This window comes from Paralichthys olivaceus, chromosome 6, assembly GCF_024713975.1.
Source record: "Paralichthys olivaceus isolate ysfri-2021 chromosome 6, ASM2471397v2, whole genome shotgun sequence".
Classification (NCBI taxonomy): Eukaryota; Metazoa; Chordata; class Actinopteri; order Pleuronectiformes; family Paralichthyidae; genus Paralichthys; species Paralichthys olivaceus.
The window spans coordinates 24,946,184-24,962,248 of record NC_091098.1 but is presented as its reverse complement, the minus strand read 5'-3'; the positions used below and the strand labels follow the sequence as shown (position 1 = coordinate 24,962,248).

General features: G+C 44.4%; 2 protein-coding genes across 2 annotated transcripts in view; one reads left to right on the top strand and one right to left on the bottom strand.

Moving 5' to 3' along the window:
- The first annotated feature begins 7,699 nt into the window (after window positions 1-7,699).
- Window positions 7,700-16,065, top strand: part of syt6a (synaptotagmin VIa) — a 59,032-nt gene continuing 50,666 nt past the window's right edge. The window contains exon 1 of the mRNA XM_069527035.1: window positions 7,700-8,285. Within this exon, the coding sequence (XP_069383136.1) occupies window positions 8,129-8,285 (157 nt within the window). The 5' untranslated portion in view covers window positions 7,700-8,128. The remainder of the gene's footprint in view (window positions 8,286-16,065) is intronic.
- On the bottom strand, window positions 12,019-14,819 carry LOC138410523 (uncharacterized). The gene is made up of 2 exons (XM_069526949.1): window positions 12,300-14,819; window positions 12,019-12,181 (listed from the first exon to the last, which is right to left on the bottom strand). Exons 1-2 carry the CDS (start codon window positions 12,702-12,704, stop codon window positions 12,044-12,046), a joined length of 543 nt encoding a protein of 180 aa, XP_069383050.1. The 5' UTR covers window positions 12,705-14,819; the 3' UTR covers window positions 12,019-12,043.

Genomic DNA, 16,065 nt, shown 5'->3' with positions numbered 1-16,065 from the left:
GTCAGGTCTGGAGTCGAGCACTTGAGAGTTAGAACTGAGAGATTTTATCGAGGATGCAGGACGAGAGGACTGTTTGCAGTGTAGGGGAAGAATTTTTTTTAAATCAGGGGTCATAAAGGGGCCACAATTCACACAGAGGGGCCAATTATCTGCCTAACATCCATGCACTATTCCTGATTACACAAGGTGCACGCATAAATCATACCAGGGGTACTTCAGGTGTTGATCAGATTTCAGCTGGGGAAAGTGCCCCCCTGGCCTGGCCCCTGGATCCGCCCCTGGAGAGTGGAGCTAGAACCCAAGACTGTTGAGGACACGAGGACTGTTGTAGTTTTTCTGTGCTCAGAAACTAAAAGTTGTTTAACTCAGTTGCGGGTTTCAGTTTCTCATCATGCAGTGTAGAGGATGCTGATGTGTCTCGGTAAGAGAGAGACTGTATTGAGTTACTGAAGCGTCATGACTGCGGAGACATTTCTCCTGCACTGCAGCTTCTGTTTTCCTCAGCATGAGGAATTTAAAGCATGAGTTTAATAAAACACAATAGGTGAACATGTCAAATAAAGGTGAAGATAAACTTAAATTATTTTGATGTTTTCAATACGAAGTTACAAAGTTCTATTCTCATATCTTCCTCTGAGTTGTGGTGACCTCGACAATTTTCATGAATGCTCCAAATAAAAGGACTAATTCAAATGTGTTTGCGGCGACGGAGCAACATCCAAACAGAACTCATCGCCCGTGTGACAGCTAAGATATCCAGGGCAGTTAAGCGAATTGCTAAACCTGTTTGCTCCTTGTGTGATTATTTTATGCCTCGCACAGTTTAAAATTGAAATGGGAAAGTGTTCTCAATTGCAGCGACAACAGTGAGAGCTGTGTTTATCTGCACAGAAACAAATCTCATGCTGCTGCTCCACAGCCAAGCAGCCCATCATCCTGTCCAAATGATTTCATGCTCGGGGAAGCTGAGGTTAGGGAGAATATATCAGGTAGGAAGGGTCCGTGAGACCTGTGGGGCTCGAGCACCGAACACACACGGACTGATTTGCTTCGGCCTTGTTTTTTTTCTTCTGGTATATTGTCTCTTTATTGATCTCTAAATTGTTTTTATGGCGCTTTAGAATATGCTTGAAAGGATCCATGAGCGATTTGGTTCGCTCGCTTACACACGATTGTTTTAGCAAAAACAAAGGTTGGATTGAATCAGACATTTGGGAGGAGAGAGAATCCCAAGAGAAACATCTGCATGTGTGGCTGTTGTTGGTCATTGTGCCTCAGCCAAGGATGTTTTCACATCTGTCTCTTTGTTTGTAAGCAGATTACACAAAAACTATTGGAAGGACACGTGTAAAGAGACAAACTCATGTCCCACTCGAAATAAATGCAAAGCCAGTTGTCTTCGCTCCTCCACGTTCACCTGGTGACATTAAATTCAGTCCCTGTGGTGAGTCGCCTCACTTACCAATGTGCTGGCAGACTACCTGACCAGGGAGGTGATGGATTACACCCCCCCCCCCCCCCCCCCCCCCCCCCACAGGCCTGCGATCCGTGACGTGGTCTGTCTGGCGTCCCCTGCAGCGATGCCAGGCTCGGTCTGTTAGGTCACCACCTGCTGTGAGCTGCTGCTGCTCGGTCTCTCAGGTGTGTGAGTCGATTTGGAAGCGTCAGTCTTTCCCTCCCACCTCGTTCGAACACCTCAACTCAAATATAATTAGATTAACAAACCTCCTATGGTCCATTACAACGTGACATGGATCAGGAACTAACCCATGACATCCGAAACAGGGGGAACATCCAGATTTTAACTTTGCAATACAGGGAATAGAATAGTTGAGGGATTTTGATAGAAAATAAAAAGCAGAATACCACATTGGTTTAATTTCCCAAACTTGTGTGAACTCCTGGATTCAGCTGCAGTGGGGACTGTGTGTCACACTTCCTTCTGTGAGATGGAAACAAGCTCATTCAGTTTGTTATCTCTGGGCGAGGGTTTCCGCACCTGCTCAGCGAAAGGCTCTAAATTACATTACTAACACACCTATGGGACCACAGATATGTAGCCCCGGGCAGTAGATCGTTTGGGCGGGCGTCCTACGACAGAAGCAGCCTCCGTAACCATCATGGTACTAATCTTACTTAAGATGGGAAAGTGCACTCCTCTCTGTGCCTAAAGAAAAGACAGCAAATGTTTGTGTCTGTCAGATAGTTATCATCGTAACACAAAAACTACCCATGAAACTTGGTTGAAGGATGTGGATCACAGACAATCAGAAAGCAATCCAGGAATTTTTCATCACTTTCTTTCACATTGCTAAAATCTCTGGAATATGTTCCTCCTGAGTTCAGATCAGAAAACGGTTTTAATGGATCACTTAAGTCATGAGGGTTCATCCTCTGGTGCATCATGGATCTCTGAACCAAATTTCACCACAATACATCCAATAGTTGTACGGACATATCACCCAGAGCCCCAAAATGTCAAGCTGCTGATCAGTGAAGCCAGAAGGTTTCATCCTGTTGAGATCATTAATGTCTGTGGAAAATGTCACAGCGATCCATCCAATAGATGTAGAGATATTTCAATATGGACATAGTGGGCACAACAGTATCATCCCTGTAGAGCCACACAGCTAGCATAGCTAAACAGTTTAGTTTCCATCTGCAGACAACTGCTGCAGCAAAGTGTTCCACAGCCAAAGGTTGTGCCGTGGGTCCAGTTTTATTGCTTCAATTTGTATTCTGCAGAGGAACAAAACCACAACACTGTCAATATGAGATACAGGCAATTAAGTAACAATAGCAGCGGATAAGGTGGAGTTTGTCTAAAAAGCAGGTTATTGCAGGATTGAAAGTTTAGTGTTTGCCATCTAAATAAAGTTATTTCAAATCGTTGCAAAAATACCCAAGGGTGTGAATCATAGAATCATTGTTTTTAAAGATGGACAAAATTATTGACAAATCTTTCTGGTGGCTGGCTGCGGTAGATCATAAGCCCCGCCTCCTCCGTGTTCACAAATGAGACAAGGTCCAAACTAAAAAGTCAAAGTATGTGTTAAATGCATTTTTCCCAAAGATGGTTTCCTTTAAAATTCTGTTTTAATTAGTTTAAAAGCAAGTGACCGAGTAAGAAACAGAAAAACAGTGAATATCTGAGCACGTTTCAATTGTCAGAGCTAAAAGATCGGACAGATGCCGACCTGATGTAGCTACTGTAGTTATTCATCTTGTGGTGTTAACCTTGTGCTGTGTACGTGAAGTTGTTAGTTTATCATCGGAAGCCAGGTAGAGGTTTAGCAAATTAACCAATCTGGTTTCTTTTATCAGTTTGTCAACAAAATGCATGCATGTACAGCTGGGTACAGCATGGGAAGGCTCCGACCACAACTCTTATCTACGACAGTGAAGTACGCATCCCACCTGTACCCTACACGTAAGCCCGAGTAGAGCCGACAGCAAGTCTTGCATCGTGTCACTCAAAATGCAAATTTTCACACGCCAGCTTCGTTAGTAGTTTTAAAGATGTCATATAGTTCACTTTTGTACAACAAAGACTTTTACATGCATTAAAAACATGAAAAGGGAAACACGGCACAAAACATTCAAATGCTCCATCAACATGTTTCTGTCGAGGTTCCAATTCTCAAAGCAGTTCCTTTCTTCTGCGTCTCATGTCGCTCCAGAGAGAAAGGATCAAACACATCACTGATCTCCTCCGCCTTCATTTGCTCGGAGATCTGAAGAGTCGCAGTCTACTGCAATTATCTACTGTGCACACTGGAGGAGCCGCTGTGTTCACTGCACTCAGCTGGAACTCAGTGTGAGTGTTTGTTTGCGTCTAATGTTGTAAAGGATGATACTGACTTTGGGAATTCAACGACGAGTTAGTGCTACGCTGGGCACACAGCTAATTATCATGTTCTAATACTGGTTCATAACTTTTAAAGGTGGAGTTCAGGGATGACTGTTGAGGTTTTTTTCTTTTAGAACGTTACCTCCTCCCCTGGCTCCTTATGTTTATGCCTCCACGCTGGTGGCACAGTTTGAAACCACATCGCTAAATTACCTACAATGACCCAAATATAAAACTCACTGAGACTCTTATTTAAAGTTATATACGATGTTTATTTAAATAATAAATGAAAATTGTACAAAAAATATTCACTATATTTGTAATTTTTATGAAATAGAAATACTAATAACCATATTATGATATATAATAATATAATTATGATTATTATTACTATATTTGTAATTGTTTTGATTTTTGAACAGCTTTCAATATTGAGTTAACTTTTTGAGACATACTGTTGGAAGAGTTTTAGTTATAAAAAGAGGTTTTCTCATTTACCCTGAGGTCTGGTTTCACTTGTATCATCATTATAAGTTATATTAACTCATAACACAACACCAAACAGAGGGACTCACCAGGGACAGAGATCAGATTGTCACTAAATGAGTTCAACAGTGGTTCTCATCTCCATGAAAAGTGGGTGCAAACCTGTAATTCTCTTCTTCTTGTTGAGGCTTTGTGCTGCATTGACCTGTAAAGCAGTAATGAGAAAAATGAACGAGCCAAAGCCGGCAGCATTAACATGCCTCAGGATTGAAATGCATAACAGCAGCTTCTGAGAATTGACTTCTCTGGACTCTATCACTCTTCGAGGCCACACTGACAGGAGCTCAATTAAACACCTCATCTCAATGTCATTCAGGACGTGTTTGGATGAGACACTGCTCCGTGCACATTATATCTGGATGCAGAGTGATTATGCTGATCCCTATCCATACCGGGGGAATTTCATTCTCGTTCATCACCACGTTGTGCACTCAGCCTTTTTAAAAAACACCGTAACGTAGCTGGAGATCCGTATTTTAAGGCTTTGGAGCACTTCACTGAAATAGCATGCATGTTTCACTGTGAGTCTTTCAGGCTCTTGTGTAACATTCACCGGCAGATCTATTTGTTCTCAAATCGTCGCCTCATCTGTTGTATTGTAGATGTGGAGCGTCATGCATCAAATCCTGCTTACACAACGTACGACTGTCGCTAATGAGCTTAACTATGAGTCAAAATAGAGACGTGGGAACCTTTGATGAACGCAACACGACAATTTAACACACAACGAGGCACCGACACACTCACTGTGGAAACCCTGCCACCGTACGGCCCTCAGGAGAAGTTTGAAAGTGCTGATTTTGATTAGCATAGCTTTGAGTGAGCCGTCCCTTTGTCATGCATTTGCCACGATGAATCAGGTTCAACCTCTGCAGCCACCGGGCTGTCAGCACCAGAAAGATTTGCAGAAGATGAAGCTGATCTGCATATCAAACCGAGGAACCTCATGTGCAGCAGCCCCCTCAACACACCTGCAACACAATCCACTATGACCATCCCCCTCCTCATTTATATATAGCTTACAGCCAGAATCCCTAATGGTAACAGGATGAGACGTTTGGAATCTGCTGGATTATCAGTTTGCTTTACGGTTGAAAAAACGAGCTCTCTCAGCAGTCGTCTTGATTATGGCGTTAATTCTTCTTCGGAGCACAGAAGGCTCGTGTTTTGTTTTCTTTAAAGCACTTTTGTAGCTGTGGAGCTTTAAATTATTTAGAGCAGGGAAAATGCATTTATATGAGAGACACTATTTTGTGTTCTTTCTAACTGCGCGTCGTGAATAATTAACGAAGAAGATCAAATCTCTCGTGCAGTTAAATCGGAGACGTTTAATTAATGCTTTATGCTCTTTAACTTATAGCGTGTGGTCATTGCAACAGATTAACGAGAGCGATGATCGTTCCTCTTGAACTTGATTCCACTGAGACGTTTTCAGCTGCGTCTGCCTCTTTGCATGTGTTGATATAATTCTGCTGAGGTTTACCCATCTTCAGATATTCACCTTGTACTTTAATGCATTGATTTTTGAAGTTCACCTCCAACTTTAGAGAATCCAACTAATGAGGGAAGAGGAAGAATCTGGATGCTCTTCGTGGTAATGGTGCATCAACTTGTTTTTATAGCGGGTTATTTCCCAGCTATCTCAAAATTATACGTTAACAGAGAACCATTACACACAGCAGCATTATTTGTCGGACACACTGGACAGCCTCGGACAAAACCCTTCTGAATAATGTAATGACACGAGGGAGAGCTCCTTCACCCCGGGTCTATTTTGGTCCACCATCATTAATGCTGCTACAGCAGCTCTTTGGGGAATTATTGAGTTGCTCTGATTTGGCGTCTATGCTTGTGAACCTGTTTGCATTAACTGCTGGGCAAACAAAGGAGGGGGCGAGTCAGTATCAGCTGCAGCAGATGCATAGAAGTTAATTGACTCTTTCAAAAACCCTCAACCAGAAACAATTTGTTATTTGCCTCTTAATCAGGATTGCCCAAGAAGAAAAGATCCAATCTTCAGTAGCAGGAAACACAGGATATCCAACTTTAGGGGGTTCGGGGGCAGGTTGGGATTAGATAAGCTCTAAATTATCGAAGCTATCTCAGAACAATAGCCCATCAACGTAGACAGCGTAGTATTTATGCCCTGGTTTAACTCAATTAAATCAGGGAGTCGACGAAGAGCTTGTTAAACTCAATATCACTTTTTAATTAGATAAGGATGAGATCATTTTCCTGCTGCCATATTAGTCATCGAGATTATTAAATTACTTTGATTTATGGTTAAGTTGGTAAGAACACAATTAAGAGATAAGGTCAATTCATATAGGTCCAATATAATAATGTAAGAAAGTCAAGTCAATTAGTTAATTAGGTTTTTTTATCTGGACCTATTTTTTCTTCACAGTCTTGATTTGAAAAGGAAGAATTTGACATTTGTGGGGAAATAAAACCTACTGGAGATGTATTTGTTTCCTCAAAGTTAACGATCACATCGGTGTGATCTGATGATGTGTCTTGTTTTTCTTTTGGGTACATTATGTTCATAAACTATGTCAAAAGGACAAATGACTTCCAGACCAGTAAACTCATTTTAAAGGTTCAGTGTGTAGAATGCAGTGACATCTAGTGGTGAAGTTGCATGTTGCAGCTAAAAAAAGTCAGGATTCATTAATTATTTATTGGGAAGAAAAAGTAAAAAATAAAACAAACCTATATCCGCCCCCTGATCCAGATCCCCCACCAAACATTCTTCCTTGCATCATTCCCCTGCACATCATAGTCCTGCAGACAAACAAACAAACCAACAAACCTCCACAGTAATAAACTGCCAATGTTGTGTGTATCAGCATTTGTTTTCAGCCTCGTGTTATGATCTCTCTCCCTCCCTGTCCCTCTCATTGTGCGTCTCACACACGAGCACACACACACACACACATAGTTAAACCCTCATCATTACAGGTTGTAAACAGGGATCACAATCGGACTGAGGAGGGATTGTCAGAGGGAGCGGTGCAGACCTGGCAGTCACAGGTGGTTCGGCTCGGGGGAAATGTATCACCAGAGACTCTCTGACCTGCAGGGACCAGCCATGACAGTCGACAGGAGAAAAACAAGCCCAGTGGTCGTTATGGGGGGTTTGGAGGTGGAGTGGTGGAAGCAGCACTACAGTCAGATCAAGGATGAGGGGGCTGGGGGGGGGGGGGGGGGGGGGTCAGTGTGGTAATGGAGGGAGGAAGAAAGAGGGGAGGTGAAGAGATGTGGGGGGGTCATTAATGGTACAACGCTTGTTGGTGCATCGCCCATGACTACAGCCACGAGTGTTTGGTTTCATTTAGCCTCTTTAGAAGAGATGTGATGTAATAACTCCGTCCCTGTATCACCTGGGGGGGCAACTGTGATTCATTAAGTCGACAACTGTTGTCATGCACGCACACATACTAGCACACACATATATGGCAAAGCATGCATACAACCGTGTTCATGCACTTAACAATCCTGCCCTGTTTACACACACTCCACATGAAGCACAAACACGCACACGTGTGTGCTGGCGCGTAAACACACACGAGAGATTCTCGGAAGAAGGAGAAGACTCAGCCGAGGACGGAGACAAGTTGCATTTGTCTTGTGCATGCTAGGCTGCTGCTGCTGCTGCTGCTGATGCTGCGTGTGTGTGTATGTGTTAGTCCCCTTGGATGAGCACACACGGCTGAGGATGCAGCTGGGAGCATGAGTTCTGACCGAGAGGAGCATGACATGGTCTGTCAGAGAGCTGTGACCCTAATTGTTGACCTTTGCCTGCACAACAGCACGCTGCTGGATCAGGATACCTGCCAGGATTTCCTCTTCCTGTTGTCCAGCCAGAGCTCTGACCACAAGGACCAGGGTAAGCACCATAATTAACTCCTGATCTACAAGACAGCAGCTCTCATGCTGAGCTCTCGCAGCCTCCGTGCTCAGTTATTTTACAGGATTTTGTTGATGAACTCCTGCAGCTAATTTTCCTTTTTTTTTAAACATGTACTTTTTTTATTTAGATCACAGATGGTTGCACAGACACGGCTTCGGCAGAGCATTCCAAGCCATTAATACATCTTTAATGAGTTCTCATGACCCCGCGGGGGCAACGGGGAGCAATAGGTGTTTAAAACAAACTCACATTGACTCCCTCGGTTTGCTCCAGAGAGCGAGAGCTCCTATACCGTTAATAGATCCGCCTTGAGGCTGAGTAATGCCAGCTGATGCTGTCCTGACCACTCAGGCTTACAAAGAAAAGAGGCGAGAAACAAACAAACCTTCTTTTTTTTTTAGAAATGTATGTTCTTGAGTCCGGGTGAATAACAAACGTGAATGCGTGTCGGCAGCGTTGTGTTGTGTTGTGTGCGTTTCATCTGCTCTATGAAGTTTATTCACGAGGGGTTGATTTGCACATCTGTTGCTTTGGCTCTTGTAGTGGGGAATTATCTGCCCTCTCTTCGAATGCTTTGTTGACGGAGCAGCTCTGCCACCGCCTCCGGGCCGACTACATGTGTTTTTAAGTCTCTGCTTCGTGAATTCTACTCGTGAGACTGAGCCGTTTGCAGCCGGCAAACACTTGGTTGATGTGTCTCGACGTGGAGGGGAACTTGGGATTCTGGTGTTGCGGTGCGGATAACACTGTAAACGGGGATATGACCGGAGGGTGCGTGAATAATTGTGGCTCTATAGATTCAGAGAGACGGGCTTCCTTCTCACACTGTTAAGATTTTTTTAGATTTCACAGCTGGAGCACGAAATGTTTCCGTGTATAATTTTAAAACACGCCACTTTATTCTTAAACCGTTTATCATATCTGTTGCACGTCACGTTGTTCGTTCCATCCGGATTTCGTACATATATATATATATATTGTCTTTCCCTCAAAGAGTTTTGCGATAAGTTCACGAGAAGTGATTTGACGTCGGTTCGACAGAGCCACGGATCCGTGGCTGCTTCGTCAGCAGGTGCACGGAAGGAGAAAATATCATTTGTGCTGCTTTTTCCAAAAGGATGGCTTGTCAACCGATCCCCGACCGAATCCGCTGTCACCTCGCATCATGCTCAGCGGAGGGATTGAACGTACATCACAGTGCCACTGGCGTCCACTGCTGCGCTGTGGGGACATTGAATGCCATCGCATGTTACGCTGCCACTGATGTAAATGATTTCTGCCACATGGAAGCTAAGGACAAGCTGCTTCTCATAATGTTGGAGGATGTGTAGGTTGGCGGGCGGCGGGGGGGGTTTGTAGGAAATGTCTCCTTGTATGTATCACAGATCTCACAGAGAGGAATATGTGGTCATATTCACCAAACAGGAGCAGAACAGAAGATTTTCTATAGACTGAAAAAAGACAAAAGTTTTTCTTACGAAACGAAAGTTTTAAAATCCACAATGAGCGTGAATGAAAATATACAAATCTAATCATATGAGCAGTATTATCGAAATTAAAACGTAAACCTCAGTCTTTTTCATTTGTTTTGATTTATTTATTTATTGTTGAAATATTGCATTATGATATTTTCCCACAATGACAGTGCCCTCTGGCGTTACGTAGTTAAAGTCTTTAGCGCTAAACGACAGTGTTGGTTCTGCAACCTGAGTTCTATGTGGAACAAATATTATTCCACGCATGCAATTTTTTTAGACGCAGTGCGACTGTAAACACAGTCAACGGGGAAAAAATGTGGTTGGATGCAAATGTGCCCGCGGGCAGAATGACCTGAGGCTAACAGGCGTCCACAGGGGGAGAAAATGTGCTACGGAAAAAAAAAAAAAAAACCAAGCTTGGAAAAATGTAATGAGATGAAGAGGAAACTGAGGAGTGACTCTGGGGAAATGACATGAAGAAGTTCTGGTGAGTTCAGGCACAAGTCTGAGGCTGACTGAGAACAAACGCACCGCGGCACACTCCCGCACACGAAGCTGCTGGGCTCTGCAAGCTAACGTACAGAGTAAACAGTGTGAGGACACTTCCTGTTGTCATTGATTTCTTAATCACATGTTACATGAGGCTGCTTGTTGCTTTGCTTTTATTACTGATGAAGGTGCCTTTAAACAACTCCCATTCATCCATCCACTCATCCACCCACTCATTCATCCATCCATCCATCCATCCACTCATCCATTAATCCACTCATTCATCCATCCACTCATTCATCCACCCACCAACTCATTCATCCATCCACCCACTCATTCATCCATCCACCCACCCACTCATTCATCCATCCACTCATTCATCCACACACTCATTCATCCATCCACTCATTCATCCACCCACCCACTCATCCATCCATCCACCAACTCATTCACCCACCCACTCACTCATTCATCCATCCACTCATTCATCCACCCATCCACCAACTCATTCACCCATCCACCAACTCATTCATCCATCCACCCACTCATTCATCCACCCACCCACTCATTCATCTATCCATCCACTCATTCATCCACCCACCCACTCATCCATCCATCCACTCATTCATCCATCCACCCATCAACTCTTTCATCCATCCATCCACTCATTCATCCACCCACTCATTCATCCATCCACACACTCATTCATCCATCCATCCACCCACCCACTCATTCATCCACCCACCCACTCATCCATCCATCCACTCATTCATCCATCCACCCATCAACTCTTTCATCCATCCACACACTCATTCATCCATCCATCCACCCACCCACTCATTCATCTATCCATCCACACACTCATTCATCCATCCACCCACTCATTCATCCATCCACCCACCCACTCATTCATCTATCCATCCACTCATTCATCCACCCACCCATCAACTCTTTCATCTATCCACCCACCCACTCATTCATCCATCCACCCACTCATTCATCCATCCATCCACCCACCTACTCATTCATCCATCCACCCACCCACTCATTCATCCATCCATCCACCCACCCACTCATTCATCCACCCACTCATTCATTCATCCATCCAGGGGTGCAGATCCGATGTCAGGATTGGTCGGGACACAACAGTGATTTATTTTTTTTTTTTTTCGTATGCAACTCATACCATGCCACCATACATCACAACTTCGTAGAGGCTCGCCTATCGTTCAGAAAGTTATTGTGCTTAACCGTTCTTGTTTATTTGTCCTAAACAGCCAACTGCGAGTATCACTGCTTACCTAACCGTTATATTAGTAAATCATAAAAATATTTAACGGTTTCGTGCGCGTAACGTCTACTCACGCAATTCTGATCTCCATCATCTCTATCACACTACGAAATCTCACCTGAGACTCCCTTTCCCCATGATCTTGTCTGGTAATGCTCCCCACCTCTCTTCAGCTGTCCTCCTAACTTTCCTTGGCCCAAGAAACGAACAGTACGACCACACGTACGAACGGGACAGACTCTGGTTAGCTATGGAATGATTCAAATATGGTGTCTGAACTTCGCAGTAATATAGCTCGCTAATATAAACAAACACCTGATCAATGTACACTGGCGAGCAGGCAAGCCATCTAGCTAGAGCATGTAGAAGGGGTAGGGCTAGTGCTAACAATCAACCAACCACTAGCTGGAAAATAGTACTAGTGAAACAAGGGTGAAACAAGAGATGTTGATTAAATTTCAAATGTTTTTATTTTTTTAAAGAGAGGTACATATTTTCTTCTTCATTTCCTTTGCCTCTTCTCCTCTTCCAGCTCCTTCTTTAGCCTCTTCCTTTGCTTTCTTTTGCTCCCTTTCTATCTTTGCCTTGTCCTCGTCGGTCATCAAGGCCAGTTCCTGAAAAGACAGAGACGACGAGCGTTCAGATGTTTTCTCTTTCAAAAAGTCTGAATACGAAACGAACTTAAAGTGCAACAGGTTCTTATTCAAATCAAACGGAGCTGATGTGACTTACCTGAAGCTCGATCTGTTTCAGGATGAGCAGCTTTATGTCGGCCTCATGCTGCTCAGTATCGCTGACCAGTTTCTCCAGCTCCTTGATTTTTATGAAGCCAGCCTCCTTCTCCACCAGACCGGCAATCATCTGCTCCATCTGTACAATTCTGGCCTCATGCTTAATCACAATCCTCTCCGCTGTGAGCTTGAGCAGTCTCTCCAGCTCCTTCATTTTCATGAAGCCAGCCTCCTTCTCCACCTGCTCACAACTGAGATGGTCCTCCAGAGCGTCAACTTTTGTCTCCCACTCAGTCTTGTTCTGGAGGATCCTTGTCTCGATGGCCTGCTGCATGGAGATGAACTTCTGATTGCTGGCTTTCAGTGCCATATTATGACTGGTGAGACCGGCAATCATCTGCTCCATCTGGACAATTCTGGCCTTATGCCTAATCACAATCCTCTCCTCTGACCTTGAGCAGTCTCTTCAGCTCGTTTCTATTGGAGGCAGCCTTCTTTTCCACCAGACCGGCAATCATCTGCTCCATCTGGACAATTCTGGCCTCATGCTTAATCACAATCCTCTCCTCTGTGAGCTTGAGCAGTCTCTCCAGCTCCTTCATTCTCTTGGAGGCAGCCTCCTTCTCTGCCTGCTCATGGCTGAGCTCGTCATTCAGAGCCTATATTTTCATGAAGCCAGCCTCCTTCTCCACCTGCTCACAACTGAGATGGTCCTCCAGAGCGTCAACTTTCATCTGCCACTCGGTCTTGTTCTGGAGGAACCTTGTCTCGATGGCCTGCTGCATGGAGATGAGCTTCTGGTTGCTGGCTTCCAGTGCCATATTTGGACTGGTGAGACCGGCAATCATCTGCTCCATCTGGACAATTCTGGCCTAATGCTTAATCACAATCCTCTCCTCTGACCTTGAGCAGTCTGTCCAGCTCCTTGATTCTCATGAAGCCAGCCTCCTTCTCCACCTGCTCACAACTGAGATGGTCCTCCAGAGCGTCAACTTTTGTCCCCCACTCAGTCTTGTTCTGGAGGAACCTTGTCTCGATGGCCTGCTGCATGGAGATGAGCTTCTGGTTGCTGGCTTTCAGTGCCATATTTGGACTGGTGAGACCGGCAATCATCTGATCCATCTGGACAATTCTGGCCTTATGCCTAATCACAATCCTCTCCTCTGACCTTGAGCAGTCTCTTCAGCTCGTTTCTATTGGAGGCAGCCTTCTTTTCCACCAGACCGGCAATCATCTGCTCCATCTGGACAATTCTGGCCTCATGCTTAATCACAATCCTCTCCGCTGTGAGCTTGAGCAGTCTCTCCAGCTCCTTGATTTTCATGAAGCCAGCCTCCTTCTCCACCTGCTCACAATTGAGATGGTCCTCCAGAGCGTCAACTTTCGTCTCCCACTCAGTCTTGTTCTGGAGGATCCTTGTCTCGATGGCCTGCTGCATGGAGATGAACTTCTGGTTGCTGGCTTCCAGTGCCATATTTGGACTGGTGAGACCGGCAATCATCTGCTCCATCTGGACAATTCTGGCCTCATGCTTAATCACAATCCTCTCCTCTGACCTTGAGCAGTCTGTCCAGCTCCTTCATTCTCTTGGAGGCAGCCTCCTTCTCAGCCTGCTCATGGCTGAGCTCGTCATTCAGAGCCTTGATTTTCATGAAGCCAGCCTCCTTCTCTGCCTGCTCATGGCTGAGCTTGTCCTTCAGAGCCTTGATTTCTGACTGCCAGTCAGGCTCGTTCTGGAGAACATTTGTCCCCATAGCTTTGAGCTTGGTTGTGAGCTCATTGATTTGCTTGTCCAGCGCCTGTTTCTCATGCACAGTCCTGTCGATCACGTGTTCCCTCTGTTTTATGGAATACTCCAGCTCATCGACGTGGTTGCACTTTTGCTTCAGGTCACGTCTGATCTTGTGGATCTCTGCCTGCTGGCTTTGGTTACGATTACTCAAAGACCGATACTCCTTCTCTTGGAGCCTCAACTCATCCTTGACCTCCTTGAGATCGAGCTCTAGTTCTTCCTAGAGTCTTTCGTAGTCTGCATTCTGTCCTTTTCCTTCTTCCATGTAGCTTCTTTGCAGGACATGGCCATCTTCAGACTGGCATTTTCGTGAGCCAGATTCATATTCTCAGAATCCAACTTTTGTTTTGCTTCAAGGAGGTCCTCAAATAATTTCTCAGAGTCTGACACCTGAAAGACACAAACAAACATATAACAGTTAAAAACACAGTCCCACACTCACTTTGAATTAAATGTTGATGAACCAGACCAACAAATCATTGATTAAACCACCAGTACATTTAAATACAGTTTATTCAATTCTGTTAAATACAGTCTCTACATACTAGGGATCTCACGAATTTTGGCGCCGATTATTGTCAGTGGAAATATCACGGTTTCCAATTTACATGATTACTGATTAAATGAAAAACAGCGTTGGTAGAAATAAGGCCGTTAAGTCAGTTCCCTCTTCTCAACTAATGTTTCAGTGGCTCACCCACACAAATTACGTGACTTGCAAGAGATTTCAACACGCGGTGCATACACGAATTAAAAAAAATCACTGGTATCCTAATGCTAGCATTCTAGTGTTAGCACCAATGTGATGGGTTTATTTAAAGTCCATCCCCTCACAGAAAAAATATTTTTTAGTTTGAGACAAACAATGGAAAAATAAAGATGGGGGGCGGGTGTTGGTTCAACATGTCCGCCCTGGGATCTGCATCCATCCATCCATCCATCAATCATCTCAGCTCAAAGAATATAAAACTCTTACTTCTCCTCTTCGACATTATTTTTGTGAACATGCAGTTGTCAGAATAAATCGGCAGCCATAAGGTTCACGCTTTACGGGAGCAATTTTCCCTCCAAACCTTCTGCCATCGTCTTCCCCAAGTTTCAAATTGATTATGATAAAATAAGAATGACCAATTAGAAAGCCTGGGACTTGAATTCCCCCCTGGAGATAATAACCGACTGTCTCTACTGACCAATTTGTTGAATCTGTATCTGAGTGGAGGCTGGATGTCGCTGCTCCGGACCCACCTGCTGTTTGTGTGAAAGGCAACACTGGACTTTCCCAGTGAGATAAATGAGAGCTCAGATCAGACGCTCACACTCTGCTGAGCTCACATTTCCCACTGATCAACTGCTCGCTTTAGATATTGATATTCGCTCCAGAGCATTGATACACATTACAAAACATATCCCTTAAGCTTGTGTAGCTCCCGAATGGTGAGATGCACTTATAACCCCCCTCCTCCACACACACACACACACCCTCATTACAAATTCCACTTTCGTTGTCAGCTGCATCTTCAGGTGTGTGTGGGCTTGAATTGACGAGGCTTATTTTTGATCACATCATTTCTCGCACGCCCGTCTCATCTTGAGGTTTATTAAGCAAGACCTTGGCTGGCAGAGGACATTAGCATCAGTGGATCATTCATTTGGTTCCCACCGGTCCGCTCCGCTCTGTCCGCGGCATTCGCTGGCACAGATGGTGCATTGCAGGTTGGATCCAAAACAGAAAAACAAGAACATCAAATTAACTGCACTGTGGAGATTAGAACCCCATCTGAACCACTGTGCCTTTCAATAATTCATAGTCTACTGTCTCTGTGTTTTATTGATACAACATTTCACTGTAGACCTTAAAGGAACACAGGAGACACGCTCGGTTCCTGTTGTGAGAGATAATACGCCCAAAAAAAGTCTGTCTCAGCTGTGATGAAAAGAGCAACCGCCCATCCTCCAAGCCGTGCGCCATTATTAC